This window comes from Barbatula barbatula (assembly GCF_947034865.1).
Source record: "Barbatula barbatula genome assembly, chromosome: 25".
Lineage (NCBI taxonomy): Eukaryota > Metazoa > Chordata > Actinopteri > Cypriniformes > Nemacheilidae > Barbatula > Barbatula barbatula.
This window is the reverse complement of record NC_136788.1, coordinates 4,537,292-4,549,318: the sequence shown is the minus strand read 5'-3', so window position 1 is coordinate 4,549,318 and position 12,027 is coordinate 4,537,292. Positions and strand designations below refer to the sequence as shown.

Here is a 12,027-nt window from a genome sequence, read left to right as displayed (position 1 = left end):
GCCATGTCACAATTTTATTGTTTAAGTGCATCCGATCCGACAGATTATAATTGTTGGACTGTATTCCTAGTTTGAGAAATGTATATGTGCCAAAGAATTCAGAACATTCAATATTTTCTAGAGCTAACTGAACTTAACCTTGGTTTCCAGTGTTTTAAATGTTCTACGGTTCTTAATACTATTTCTGATTACAAACTAATCTTGTTGTTACTACAGTAAATTCATTTTATAAGGAATATATTTAAAGCTTTAATTTGTTACTTCCACCTCTCTGTCGCCATCTCTGTTGGAAGAGGATAAATTGCAGGTTACTTTATGTGGGTTGAAGTCAAATCAGTTACTAAAATTGCAGGCTGCTTAAAAGCTTATAAATCATTATATTACATTATATTATTTTATTAATCCTTTCAGATGTAAATGATTTGCCAAAATAATGTGCTAGGGATCATTCAAATAGAATGAAATAACTCTGAAGCTCTTTATCTCACAACTGCTCAGAATGCAGATACAACCTTGTAGTTCCAAGGTGATGCTTTGTTTCAACATTGCAAGTATTTATGTGTAATTTGGGCCCAATGCTTTTAATGTGAATTGTGGGATTTAATTTATGGGAATGGATCTGAAATGCTTACTTAGTTTCGCCCAAAAATGCACCAGTCCTCTCCAGTTAGAAACTAAAGACCACATAGGCCTATACTAAGTTTTCATGGACCGACATTGTTGTCAACAATACGCGAGTAATATGAAGAAACTGTGACTCGAATCTGCAGATATTTTTCAAATTAATATTCGCACCACTATGCAAACATGCAGACACACAGCTAATCTCATCAAAACAGGGGACAGTGTGTCAAATCTGGATGCTCATCCAAGACATTAGGAAGATATAGATGTGAAGGTTGTTAATGTTCTAATCCAGTTTGGCACTACATACACATGTGAATCGGGGTTCACAACCTTGGCATACTGTAAAAACAAGCACAGTTACATACTTTATACTGAGAGTGTCCTCAGGGCTACACTTTCCAAGGAGATTTAGTGTGATGGCAGAGAGGAATGCAGAACATTATCAGTAAATAACAGTCTATATATTCTTCTCATACAAAGCTTATTGTAATACTGTTTTTGTAGAGGTCGACAAACATACATAGTGCGCAACTGTATGGAAAACCCCTGTGTGACCCCCTTAAGTTCCCCTCAATTTTGTATAGTTTTATATACTGTAACCGTGTATATGTAAATATATTTAGAAATCCACAGAAAAAAATATTATTCTCTATTTTTATTTGTAAAATTTCATATGAAAATTTAATATAATTCTCTTTTAGCAGGGAAATATTGTTTTAAATCTTAGTTATCCATATAGACTATTTCTTGAGTACAACGAATGACTAGACAAATGTAAAAAAATCCCCTAGTCATAAATCTCCTTTTCCCTCATCCCATTCTCTAGTCTTTTGTCTACGGGCACCTCCCTCCCTTTCTCTGTTCCTCCTGTTTGGTGTGTCATGCAGTGTAGCAGTTGTGTGGTGGCTGACTGCTTTCTCTGCTGGGACTCTTTATGTGTCACTGCTGTGCTGCACTGACAATGAGAGCAAGTGTGTGACTGTGCATGTAAGGGTGGGGAAGAGAGAGAGAGACAGAAAGAGATACAGAGCATACACAAGGCAGGAGGTGCTCCCTCTAATCCCGGTTGCGACGCCAGACAGCATTGCACCGGCTGCTACAATAGACTTAATGGAGGCTCAAGCAGACTCTAGTGTTGCAGGTAAGAACAAACATTTATTAGGCAGCACGCTGCGACTCATTTAAGCATGTACGCCCACCGCATTCAATCGCTGCTGTTAGACCTGCCAACATGTCCTTTTTTGGAAACGCACAAAGCAAAGAGAGGAAGCCGGTAAGCTCTGCTCAGCAACATGCAGCTTGCATTCATGCACGCACACGGGGAAAGGCACAGCAACTTGGACATGTTTAGGGTGGTGGCTTGTGAATTCGAACAGAAATTGTCAAATCAGTATGAATAAAAGACAAATGTCATGAGTCAGATGAAAGACAGAGCCGTGGATTTAGGATGCGACCCTTGCATACAATTTGACATTGAGCTGCATCTTTTGCAGCACATGTGTTGGGACAATGGGGATTGGGAGCCACTGGACGATGCTGAAAATATGGTTCACTTTAGCATGTGTGGTTTAGATCCATAGCTCAGAATGTCGTTTTGCGTATATTTATATACACAATATTGCAATCTGAGCACCGATATTTGCATGACTAGCACACACATTAACACCCGGCATCATTAGATTCATCACAGCTGGGTTTTGCTGTATGTGTGGGATAATGAAGGGTATGCTGTAGGGACCTGCAGACTGCAGAGAACAGCTGCAGCAGGAAAACTCTCATCCTATATCTGGTCCAAAAAAGAAGAGAAGACAAAGATCCAGTTGTCCTGTATCTACTTGTCTTCCTGTCCCATGTGTGTAATTGAACTGCCTTCAATGATATAAAACGCTAGTATGCTTTGATTGCCGCTGCAAGAAATCAATAGTGGTCTGGAGGCTCTTTAAACACTGAGTGAAAGACAAGCATCTTCTGTTTCACTTCTTTGGCAACCGCTGACAAACGCCATTAGAGCGAGGCAGAGAGAACAAGAGCACATCTGTAGATATTCAGCGGAACTATGATTTGCAATTGATTTGTTGCAGCGACTGACACATTTTCTAAACTTTCTGTTTTTATTTACTATCCCGTATACTATTAATAGTTATTTTTATGTTCGATTCAAGCCTGACACACTCAAAAAAAACTTGCTTGAGTTAAACACTTTTGGAAAATGTGGTCACAATATGATTTTTTATGTTAAGTCATATACTGTAACTGAATCCATTCATGTTGTGACAACATAAAGGAGTTGTGTTGTGTTAACATAAAACAGTTACAATTGGGCAGAAGACTAATAATTCCCATCATACTTTGCGTAGTTAAATAAATGTTATTTTATGTATTTTTCGGTTAAAATTAACACTTGTTAGTGTTATGTTCATTTATCTTTAAGGTTATGAAGAGTTTGTTATATTTCTTGAGTTTTATGGTTACCATTCTTCAGAAAAGCGTTGCCTTTGGTCAGTTTGTGGGCGGTTACAATGCTTTATTTGCCTTTCTGATGAGTTCTAGTAACTACATTTTATTGTAATGAAGTTTAAAAAAGTAATATGTAACTAGTGTATACATACATCAAACAATCTCCTCGATAAAATTGGGTTTTTTATATTTTTATGTAAAATATGCATGTATTAACACAAGATATTTTAGATTCAACTTTATTGTCATTACACATATACAAGTACAGTGTAACGAAATGTAGTTTAGGTCTAACCAGAAGTGCAGGATATACAGTTAGAATAAATACAGAATACAATATGAGAGAATATTATACAGTGTGCATGGACTATGAAAATATTTTACAGTAGGTGTGTTCTATGAAAATGTGACAGTAGGTATATACTATGAACAATATATACAGATGACTGTATACTATGAACATTAACACTATGAACATTAATGTACAGGTGGATATGAACAAATAATAATTTAGACTAAACAATAGTGCAAGTGACTTAAGTGTGCAAAAATGATTGACATTAAAGTTGCAGCGCAATAGGTGAGTTAATGCAGTTGTTGAAGTTACGGTGCAGTATACGAGTTAATGCAGTTAATAGGTTGCAGTCCAGAAGATGAGTAAATGCAGTTAATAAGGTTACTGTGCAGTAGATTAGTTAATGCAGTTATTGAAGTTACAGTGCAATAGATGAGTAGATGCAGTTAATAGAGTTACAGTGCAGTAGATTAGTTAATGCAGTTATTGAAGTTACAGTGCAATAGATGAGTAGATGCAGTTAATAAGGTTACAGTGCAGTAGATTAGTTAATGCAGTTATTGAAGTTACAGTGCAATAGATGAGTAGATGCAGTTAATAGAGTTACAGTGCAGTAGATTAGTTAATGCAGTTATTGAAGTTACAGTGCAATAGAGTAGATGCAGTTAATAGAGTTACAGTGCAGTAGATTAGTTAATGCAGTTATTGAAGTTACAGTGCAATAGATGAGTAGATGCAGTTAATAGAGTTACAGTGCAGTAGATTAGTTAATGCAGTTATTGAAGTTACAGTGCAATAGATGAGTAGATGCAGTTAATAGAGTTACAGTGCAGTAGATTAGTTAATGCAGTTATTGAAGTTACAGTGCAATAGATGAGTAGATGCAGTTAATAAGGTTACAGTGCAGTAGATTAGTTAATGCAGTTATTGAAGTTACAGTGCAATAGATGAGTAGATGCAGTTAATAGAGTTACAGTGCAGTAGATTAGTTAATGCAGTTATTGAAGTTACAGTGCAATAGAGTAGATGCAGTTAATAGAGTTACAGTGCAGTAGATTAGTTAATGCAGTTATTGAAGTTACAGTGCAATAGATGAGTAGATGCAGTTAATAGAGTTACAGTGCAGTAGATTAGTTAATGCAGTTATTGAAGTTACAGTGCAATAGATGAGTAGATGCAGTTAATAAGGTTACAGTGCAGTAGATTAGTTAATGCAGTTATTGAAGTTACAGTGCAATAGAGTAGATGCAGTTAATAGAGTTACAGTGCAGTAGATTAGTTAATGCAGTTATTGAAGTTACAGTGCAATAGATGAGTAGATGCAGTTAATAGAGTTACAGTGCAGTAGATTAGTTAATGCAGTTATTGAAGTTACAGTGCAATAGATGAGTGGATGCAGTTAATAGAGTTACCGTGCAGTAGATTAGTTAATGCAGTTATTGAAGTTACAGTGCAATAGATGAGTAGATGCAGTTAATAAGGTTACAGTGCAGTAGATTAGTTAATGCAGTTATTGAAGTTACAGTGCAATAGATGAGTAGATGCAGTTAATAAGGTTACAGTGCAGTAGATTAGTTAATGCAGTTATTGAAGTTACAGTGCAATAGATGAGTAGATGCAGTTAATAGAGTTACAGTGCAGTAGATAAGTTAGTGCAGTTATGGAAGTGGTCCATTAGTGCAAATGAGCATTCAGTAAAATATTCCTGGTGTGCATGTGAGCTTTATAGAGTGAAAATGATGCTGTGTGTGTGTAAACAGTCCAGTAGAGCAGATAACATGAAGTACTGGTGTGTACAGTTCAGTCATGCATGCAGCCCTGTAGTGCAATGTAAACAATATTATAGCAGCATTGAAGTTAAAGATATGAGAGGTAGTGGAATCAGTGGGGGCAGAGTTCAATAATGAAACAGCTCTGGGAAAAAAGCTGTTTCTTAGTCTGCTAGTTCTTGTCCGGAGGCACCGGAAGCACCTACCAGAAGGCAGGAGAGTAAACAGTCTATGAGTGGGGTGAGAGGAGTCCTTGAGAATGCTGCAAGCTCAACGCAGACAGCGTTTCTTCTGGATGTCCTCAATGGCAGAAAGTGTAGTCCCTGTGATGCGCTGGGCTGTTTTCACCACCCGCTGCAGTGCCTTGCGCTCAGCAACAGAACAGTTCCCGTACCAGACTGTGACACAGTTGGTCAGGATGCTTTCTATCATGCAGTGATAGAAGTTCACCAGGATAGTTGAAGACAGTTGGTTCTTCTTCAGTGTCCTCAGAAAGAAGAGACGCTGGTGAGCCTTCTTGACCAGGTTTGAGGTGTTGGTGGTCCAGGACAGGTCCTCCGAAATATGAGTCCCCAGGAACTTAAAACTGGAAACACGTTCAACAGCCATCCCATTAATGTGGATGGGGTCGTGTGTGTCTCCTTTCGCCTTCCTGAAGTCCACGATGATCTCCTTTGTCTTGGAGGTGTTAAGGAGCAGGTTGTTGTCTGAGCACCATGTGGCCAGGTGCCGGACCTCCTCCCTGTATGCAGTCTCATCGTTGTTGCTGATGAGACCAATCACCGTTGTATCGTCTGCAAACTTGATGAAGGAGTTAGATCCGTTCACAGGCCTGCAGTCGAGTGTGAAAAGGGAGTAGAGAAAGGGGCTCAGTGCGCAGCCCTGTGGCACACCAGTGTTGAGGGTGGTGGTGGTGGAGCAGATGTGGCCTAACCTAACAAGCTGAGGCCTGTTCGTCAGGAAGTCCATAATCCAGTTGCAAGAAGGGTTGTTAATGCCTAGGTTTCCAAGTTTGATGATTAGCTTGGAAGGGATGATGGTATTGAAAGCAGAGCTGAAGTCTACAAACAGCATATGCGTCCTTATTGTCCAGATGTGTGAGCACGGAGTGCAGCGCCATGGACACTGCATCATCTGTGCTCCTATTGTTGCGATAGGCAAATTGGTATGGGTCCAGTGTGGGTGGTAGAGAGTCCTTTAGGTGTGCCAGGACCAGCCGCTCAAAGCACTTCATAACAATGGGGGTGAGTGCTACAGGGCTGTAGTCGTTCAAGACTACTAAAAAAAATTTGTTCATACAACAACATAATGTAGAGTAGTTTCAAACAAATTAGATTTTGTTGGAAAAGTGTAATTCAATTTCGTGGTAAAGTTTACCTTAATTTAATTAAGTTCGTTCAACTACTTATTTTTTTGAGTGCACTATAAAACTTGTCAAAATACAAATCCCATAGATTTGTCCCAGAGACAACAGAGAACATCTTATATTACAAGTTTATATTCTTTAATAAGGTTAAAAATTTTCAGCATTTTCATTTTCTTTTTTAGAGCCACTTACAGACAGAGAGTTTCAGAAGCTTCTAAAGTCCTCCAGCTCTGTCAGTCTAACCAGTGAGGCATCCCATAATGCTTCAGGAGAGCAGCATGTTGGTATTCCAGCACATCACGGCAGCCAGGTGCTAATCATAGAGAAACGACGTGAGTATTATATCATTAAAAATATTAGTAATTTTAGAGAAATAATGAGGTGAACTAATGAAATTTATCACCGAGAACGTAAAACTTAAAAGCATTGATAATGATATGAAAACAATTCATGATTTTTCATTATGCATTACATTAAAAAACACAGGAGAGTAAATATGTTTTATTGTCATAAAAATGACCCAATGTAAAATTGTGAATTGTATAACCCATCCTTGGTGATATGTGGTTGTGATGTCTCCTTTTTGATGTCAGAGCCTCTGAGCAGTGTGTCCTCACTAGAGGTCCACTTTGATCTCCTGGACCTGACGGAGCTCACAGACATGTCTGACCAGGAACTTGGAGAAGTATTTGCTGACTCTGATGAAGAGAATCATACAGAATGTCCAGCGAGTGAGTCATCTCAGACTTTTAAAACACCAGGAGATCAAAAATTAAATCATGTTTTAATATTCTGTATAGTTTCAACGGAATCATTACATTTCCATCCCTTAAAATTGTGTCAGAGCAATTGTCTATAATATACACCATTTACTGTGTAGCAAGAAACTTACAAATCCTGGATATAACTGGATACTCACACGTTTATGTGGTCCCCAGCAAATCCATAGTGAACACATTATTATTTGATTGAACTCTGAGCTGAAGTGCACAAATGTATAAATATGTACTATTTAAACCTGGGGCAGTGTCAGAGGAGAGTCTCCGATGAGTTATTCAGATTATTTTGCATGGAGCTTCAACGTCATACTTTCTTTTCTCTAAGCTATGTTAATAATGTTTGTCTTGGCCGTAAGTGTCCAAATGAACTAGAGGCAAGTCGCCCAAGAAAAAGTTCAGTAACTCTACAAAGAAGCAGATCAGGTGACTTTCATCAATAAATATGCTGCTACTTATCTGCATAAAGCTGACATTTTCCCTAAATGTTTATTTATACAACAACAGTGATTTAGGAACATGGCAAACTTTTGGAAACAAGTTTCAAACATAGGCCATAAAAAGATGGACGACGCATCCCTATTCCCTTCCACCATAGAAACAATGAAGCCACAATGTCTGAGATATGGTTGCTGACATATTGCCCCGATGATTTCATTTGGAGCAGAGTATGTGCAGCACTGAGCGTGAGGTGGAGCCAAGGTCCGAACCATGTTGTTGTCCATATCAAGGTCCCGCCCATATTCCCAGAAGATTTACCCTGCATTCCATTTCGGAGGGCTCATGCCTATGCCCTGAGCCTTTCAAATGATTTACCATTCGGAGTGAGAGCTGCAAAGGGTTGAAGTGTATAGGGGACCAAACAACTGTTTCTTGAAGGGCCTTCTGCGTTGTACCCTTTGAAACCCTTCGTTCCGAAGGGCCCTTTGAAGTGTTATGAGCACTTTGGTTTGGATCGAGCCTTCAATATGGCGGCCATGGTTGTTTTCACTCTGAAGTGCCCTTCGGAGGGCGATATATCCCATTTGGAATGCTTGTAAATAGACTTGTTTGGCTTCATGCGTCTCTGCAAGAACCGACAGGCCGATGATATCACTATCCGCAAGAGTGATTCAAAAGCATATGAAGCAGTTGGGTCTAGACTCTCTCGAGGTGATGTGATGTCATCTGCCTGTCGGTTTTTGCGGCACACACCTAATCTCAAACGATCAAATCATGTTGCCACGCCCTTTTTTATAACTTTACCGTCTTATAACTAACTCAGAAAATACTTAAACAAACAAACACTTGAACATACACCAACATGATAATAACTGAAATAACAAAAAAACACCTTGGGCAAAAATACACGTGCAGTTGCAGTTTTTTAGATTGGCGAAATTCCTGTTTGTTTACATGGAGGGGGCAGGGTTTATGACATACAGTGCAGCCAGTCACCAGGGGCCCATTTTAGAAAGGAGTGTTAGTGAAAACTATTTAACCCTGAAATAAGGGAAACTCTTGGTTTTACGTTTCAGAATGTGAGGTTTGTCAAACCCGAGAAAGCGGAGTAACTCAAGCCATTAAAAGAGAGTTCACTTATACTCAGAGTCAGTAACCATAGTAACTTACTCTGAACCTGGTCAGGAGCAGGTTTTCTTTGGCAAACCCAGAGTTTCTTTTCATCTCCACCCTTTGCGCAAGTGGTGTACCTCAATCATTCAGAGTTGATAGATGTAACTCAAATTAGCTGTTCTGAAACCAAAAGCTCAGTTTCGCATCTCGGTGTAAACTAACTCAGAGTTCACATTTTCACTCGGTGTTGGTTGAACCTCCTTATTGAAAAAGATCTCCTTGGATCTCGATGAATTAATCTTTATTAGTTTTGTATCACAATGCTTTATGAAGGTGTTTTTCATTGTTGCTTTTCTAAGTTCACCCCGCAGATCGCCAGCACCCCCCGTTGCCTCGATTTCCACACAGCGGGTACGTCCGCTCGCCTTCCTGGACTCGTGGTGGAAAGGGAGAGCAGCAGCCAAGGGACCGAAAGCACCACAGCGACTCAGACAACAACACAGAGCCTATGCTGAAGATAGAGCGCTCTCAATCCCAGCAGCCTTGAGCCGGGGGCCGCTAGGGGCTCAGGCAAAAGCCCTTACGTGAGGAATAGAGGTTCCTCCTCAAGCAAAGAAAAGACGAACTTCCGGGATAAAAAGACACTGCGATCCCACCTGAAGAAAAAACAATCCCTTTGCCCATTATGATGGGTAAGGAGACAGCCTCAATACGCTGGGGTAAGTGTAGACTCAAGACAGGAAAGACTTCATCCAACCAGGTTCTTGGGAGGCCTCTGCGTGACATAGTCACATCTATCTTCTCCATTTGACTACTGCATATGGAGAACTTGAAGCATGATGTAGCATTATGGACAACACTGACTAAACTAATGGAAGAAAAACATGAATCGGAAGACTTTAAGATTGATTTTAACCCCTCATGGACCAGGAATGTGTCAAAGCAGAATTTGTCAGTTGTCATAAGACACGTTCAGAGAGGCTACAGCATGGTTCAAGACATGCCTGTGTAAAGGGTCCAAAAAGAGGCTACAAACAAAAGTGTCCTTTCAGAGGTTCTGCATGAAAATTGGACGACTCGGAGAGAAATATATTTAAGAAAAACAGTTCATGCTTAAAGGGACAGTTCAAACAAAATCCAAATTCTGTCCTCAAATCTGTATAAATGTCTTTGTTCTGATAAACACAGAGAAAGAGATTTGGAAGAATGCTTGTAACCAAACAGTTCCTGGACCCCATTGCCTAAAAATCGCTTTATACTATTTTTTTGTTCTGTTGAAAACTAAATCTGATATTTTGACGAATGCAAGGAAGCCAACAGCGCCATTGTCCTCCATTGACTGCCATTGTCATTTTGCCTATACAAAAAGAAAGGATGACAGAATTTAAATTTTTGGTTAAACTGTCCCTTTAGTTCCAGCAACATACTCTACACAACGACATGAATGCAGACACTTTAGGAGACTATGTATAGACTTTATAGACAGAGTATGTATAGACTTTAATCTATACAACCTTAAAGCCACCACTGCGTTTCAAAACACATCCGAAATGTATCACAACTGTTGGCTGCAGTTCCACATGGGAAGCTACAAACTTGTCAACGCAATGTGTTGACTCGATGTTCACAAAGTAACAACCGTTCACATTGAAGTTTTCCTACTTGTGTAGAGTATGTTTCTGACTGACCTTATCCAGTAAAGCAATTGATGTTGCACTTAAATGGAAGCAATATGTTTGTTTTGAACCACCCTGGACATTGTAATAATGTTGTAAAGATTCATTGCTATCAAGACAATTTAAATCAACTGGTTCAATTGTGTCCTTAATTGGTTCGATTGTGTCCTAAAATATGCCAAATACAGGTATTAAAGGAAAACTGCAATTTAAGAGGTGATACTGAAACAAGTATTCAAGGAACAGTTCACCCACAAATACTTGACTCAATCTCACATCTTTCCAGAAAATTCAAGGCTCATTGAACCAAAGTCCAATGGAACATACCCGCATTAACATTCTAGACACGTCAAAGTTGACGATAATATATAGCACACGTTGTATTAACTACTTGTATCATATATTGATGGCGCTTTTTTGTGGTTTTAAAAGTTTGGTCACTATGTATAAAAGTCACCTAGGTAACTCTATGTAACTGTATGTAAGTGGAAAGATAAGAGGCTGAAAAGCGTATTCTTGGACTAGTCAAAAACTGTATTTCTTTCACCACACAAAGTTTATACAGGGTTCAGTGATTTCAAGCATGTTCTATACACAGTGTCACATCAGAGAAGAAATGTCAAAATTACCAGAATCAATCTAACAGTAAAATATTTTAAGATCGAATAAAAAAGGGAATTCAATCAAACATGGAAATAAACCTGAAAGACAAAGTCCAGTTGTTGTCTAACCTATTTTATTTACACAGAAAAAGCAGGAGGGTCTTAACTCAACACCTGTTCGAGCTGTAATGTGTGGGGGACTATGTGGTGTGATATACAGATATGGTTTCAGCGGCAACAACAAACAAATGTTATTTGTCCCAAACTTAACGCCTGGCAGATCTCCTGAAAGAATCAATAACTGTTGAGTAGTTTAATTTAATACAAGTAAACATAATACAAGTATAAACATGTATATATCAATATTAATATAAATGAAATATGAAATCAATTGTTATTTTATAACACAGACCGTAATTTAATTTCAGGCCAACCGTGTGTATCCAATGAAACCATTAATTCAGTCCTGTGATTGATAAAGAAAAGCAGGAAAATGTACGAACACTGTACATCATCCATCTGCTAGGTTAGTTAGCCAGTGGTTAACCAACAAAATAAAGATGGTTTTATTTGAAGGAAGCAGAATTCATCAAAGGCCTTACACAGCATTACGTTGTTTACCTCATTCAATTCACAGCACTAGGCACTAGTTAGTATCACTTCTGTTAGTCATTGTTAGCATCTAAACAAAAATATACCTATAAAGACAACAAAAGCTATTTTAGCATTCACGCCAATTAATGGAATAAGTCATTTAAGCTTGCGCATGGCATTTCTCCTGTTTAAAATGCATGAGCCATTTATGCTACACTGGACTGGCTGACTGCGTTTAATTGTTCAATAGAAAGGCTAAAGTTATGGATTTCAGCTTTAAGTTCATTTGTCAAATATTAGTTTTATACATT

General features: G+C 38.6%; 1 protein-coding gene across 2 annotated transcripts; it reads left to right on the top strand.

Moving 5' to 3' along the window:
* Window positions 1-1,506: 1,506 nt before the first annotated feature.
* On the top strand, window positions 1,507-11,237 carry dbndd1 (dysbindin domain containing 1). Of its 2 annotated transcripts, none has more exons than XM_079450423.1 (4): window positions 1,507-1,768; window positions 6,697-6,846; window positions 7,108-7,245; window positions 9,204-11,237. In XM_079450423.1, exons 1-4 carry the CDS (start codon window positions 1,738-1,740, stop codon window positions 9,389-9,391), a joined length of 507 nt encoding a protein of 168 aa, XP_079306549.1. In that variant the 5' UTR covers window positions 1,507-1,737; the 3' UTR covers window positions 9,392-11,237. The 2 variants fall into 2 exon arrangements, with proteins under 2 accessions (XP_079306549.1, XP_079306550.1); XM_079450424.1 differs by having other exon boundaries at window positions 1,690-1,768; window positions 9,216-11,237.
* Window positions 11,238-12,027: the final 790 nt, after the last annotated feature.

What these genes read in the sequence shown, in the direction of transcription:
- dbndd1 (XM_079450423.1), top strand. Translation starts at nt 1,738, where the DNA reads ATGGAGGCTCAAGCAGACTCTAGTGTTGCAG. An exon ending in GCTAATCATAGAGAAACGAC is followed by an intron (nt 6,847 to 7,107) that starts GTGAGTATTATA and finishes TTTTGATGTCAG; the next exon opens with AGCCTCTGAGCAGTGTGTCC. An exon ending in TCATACAGAATGTCCAGCGA is followed by an intron (nt 7,246 to 9,203) that starts GTGAGTCATCTC and finishes TGCTTTTCTAAG; the next exon opens with TTCACCCCGCAGATCGCCAG.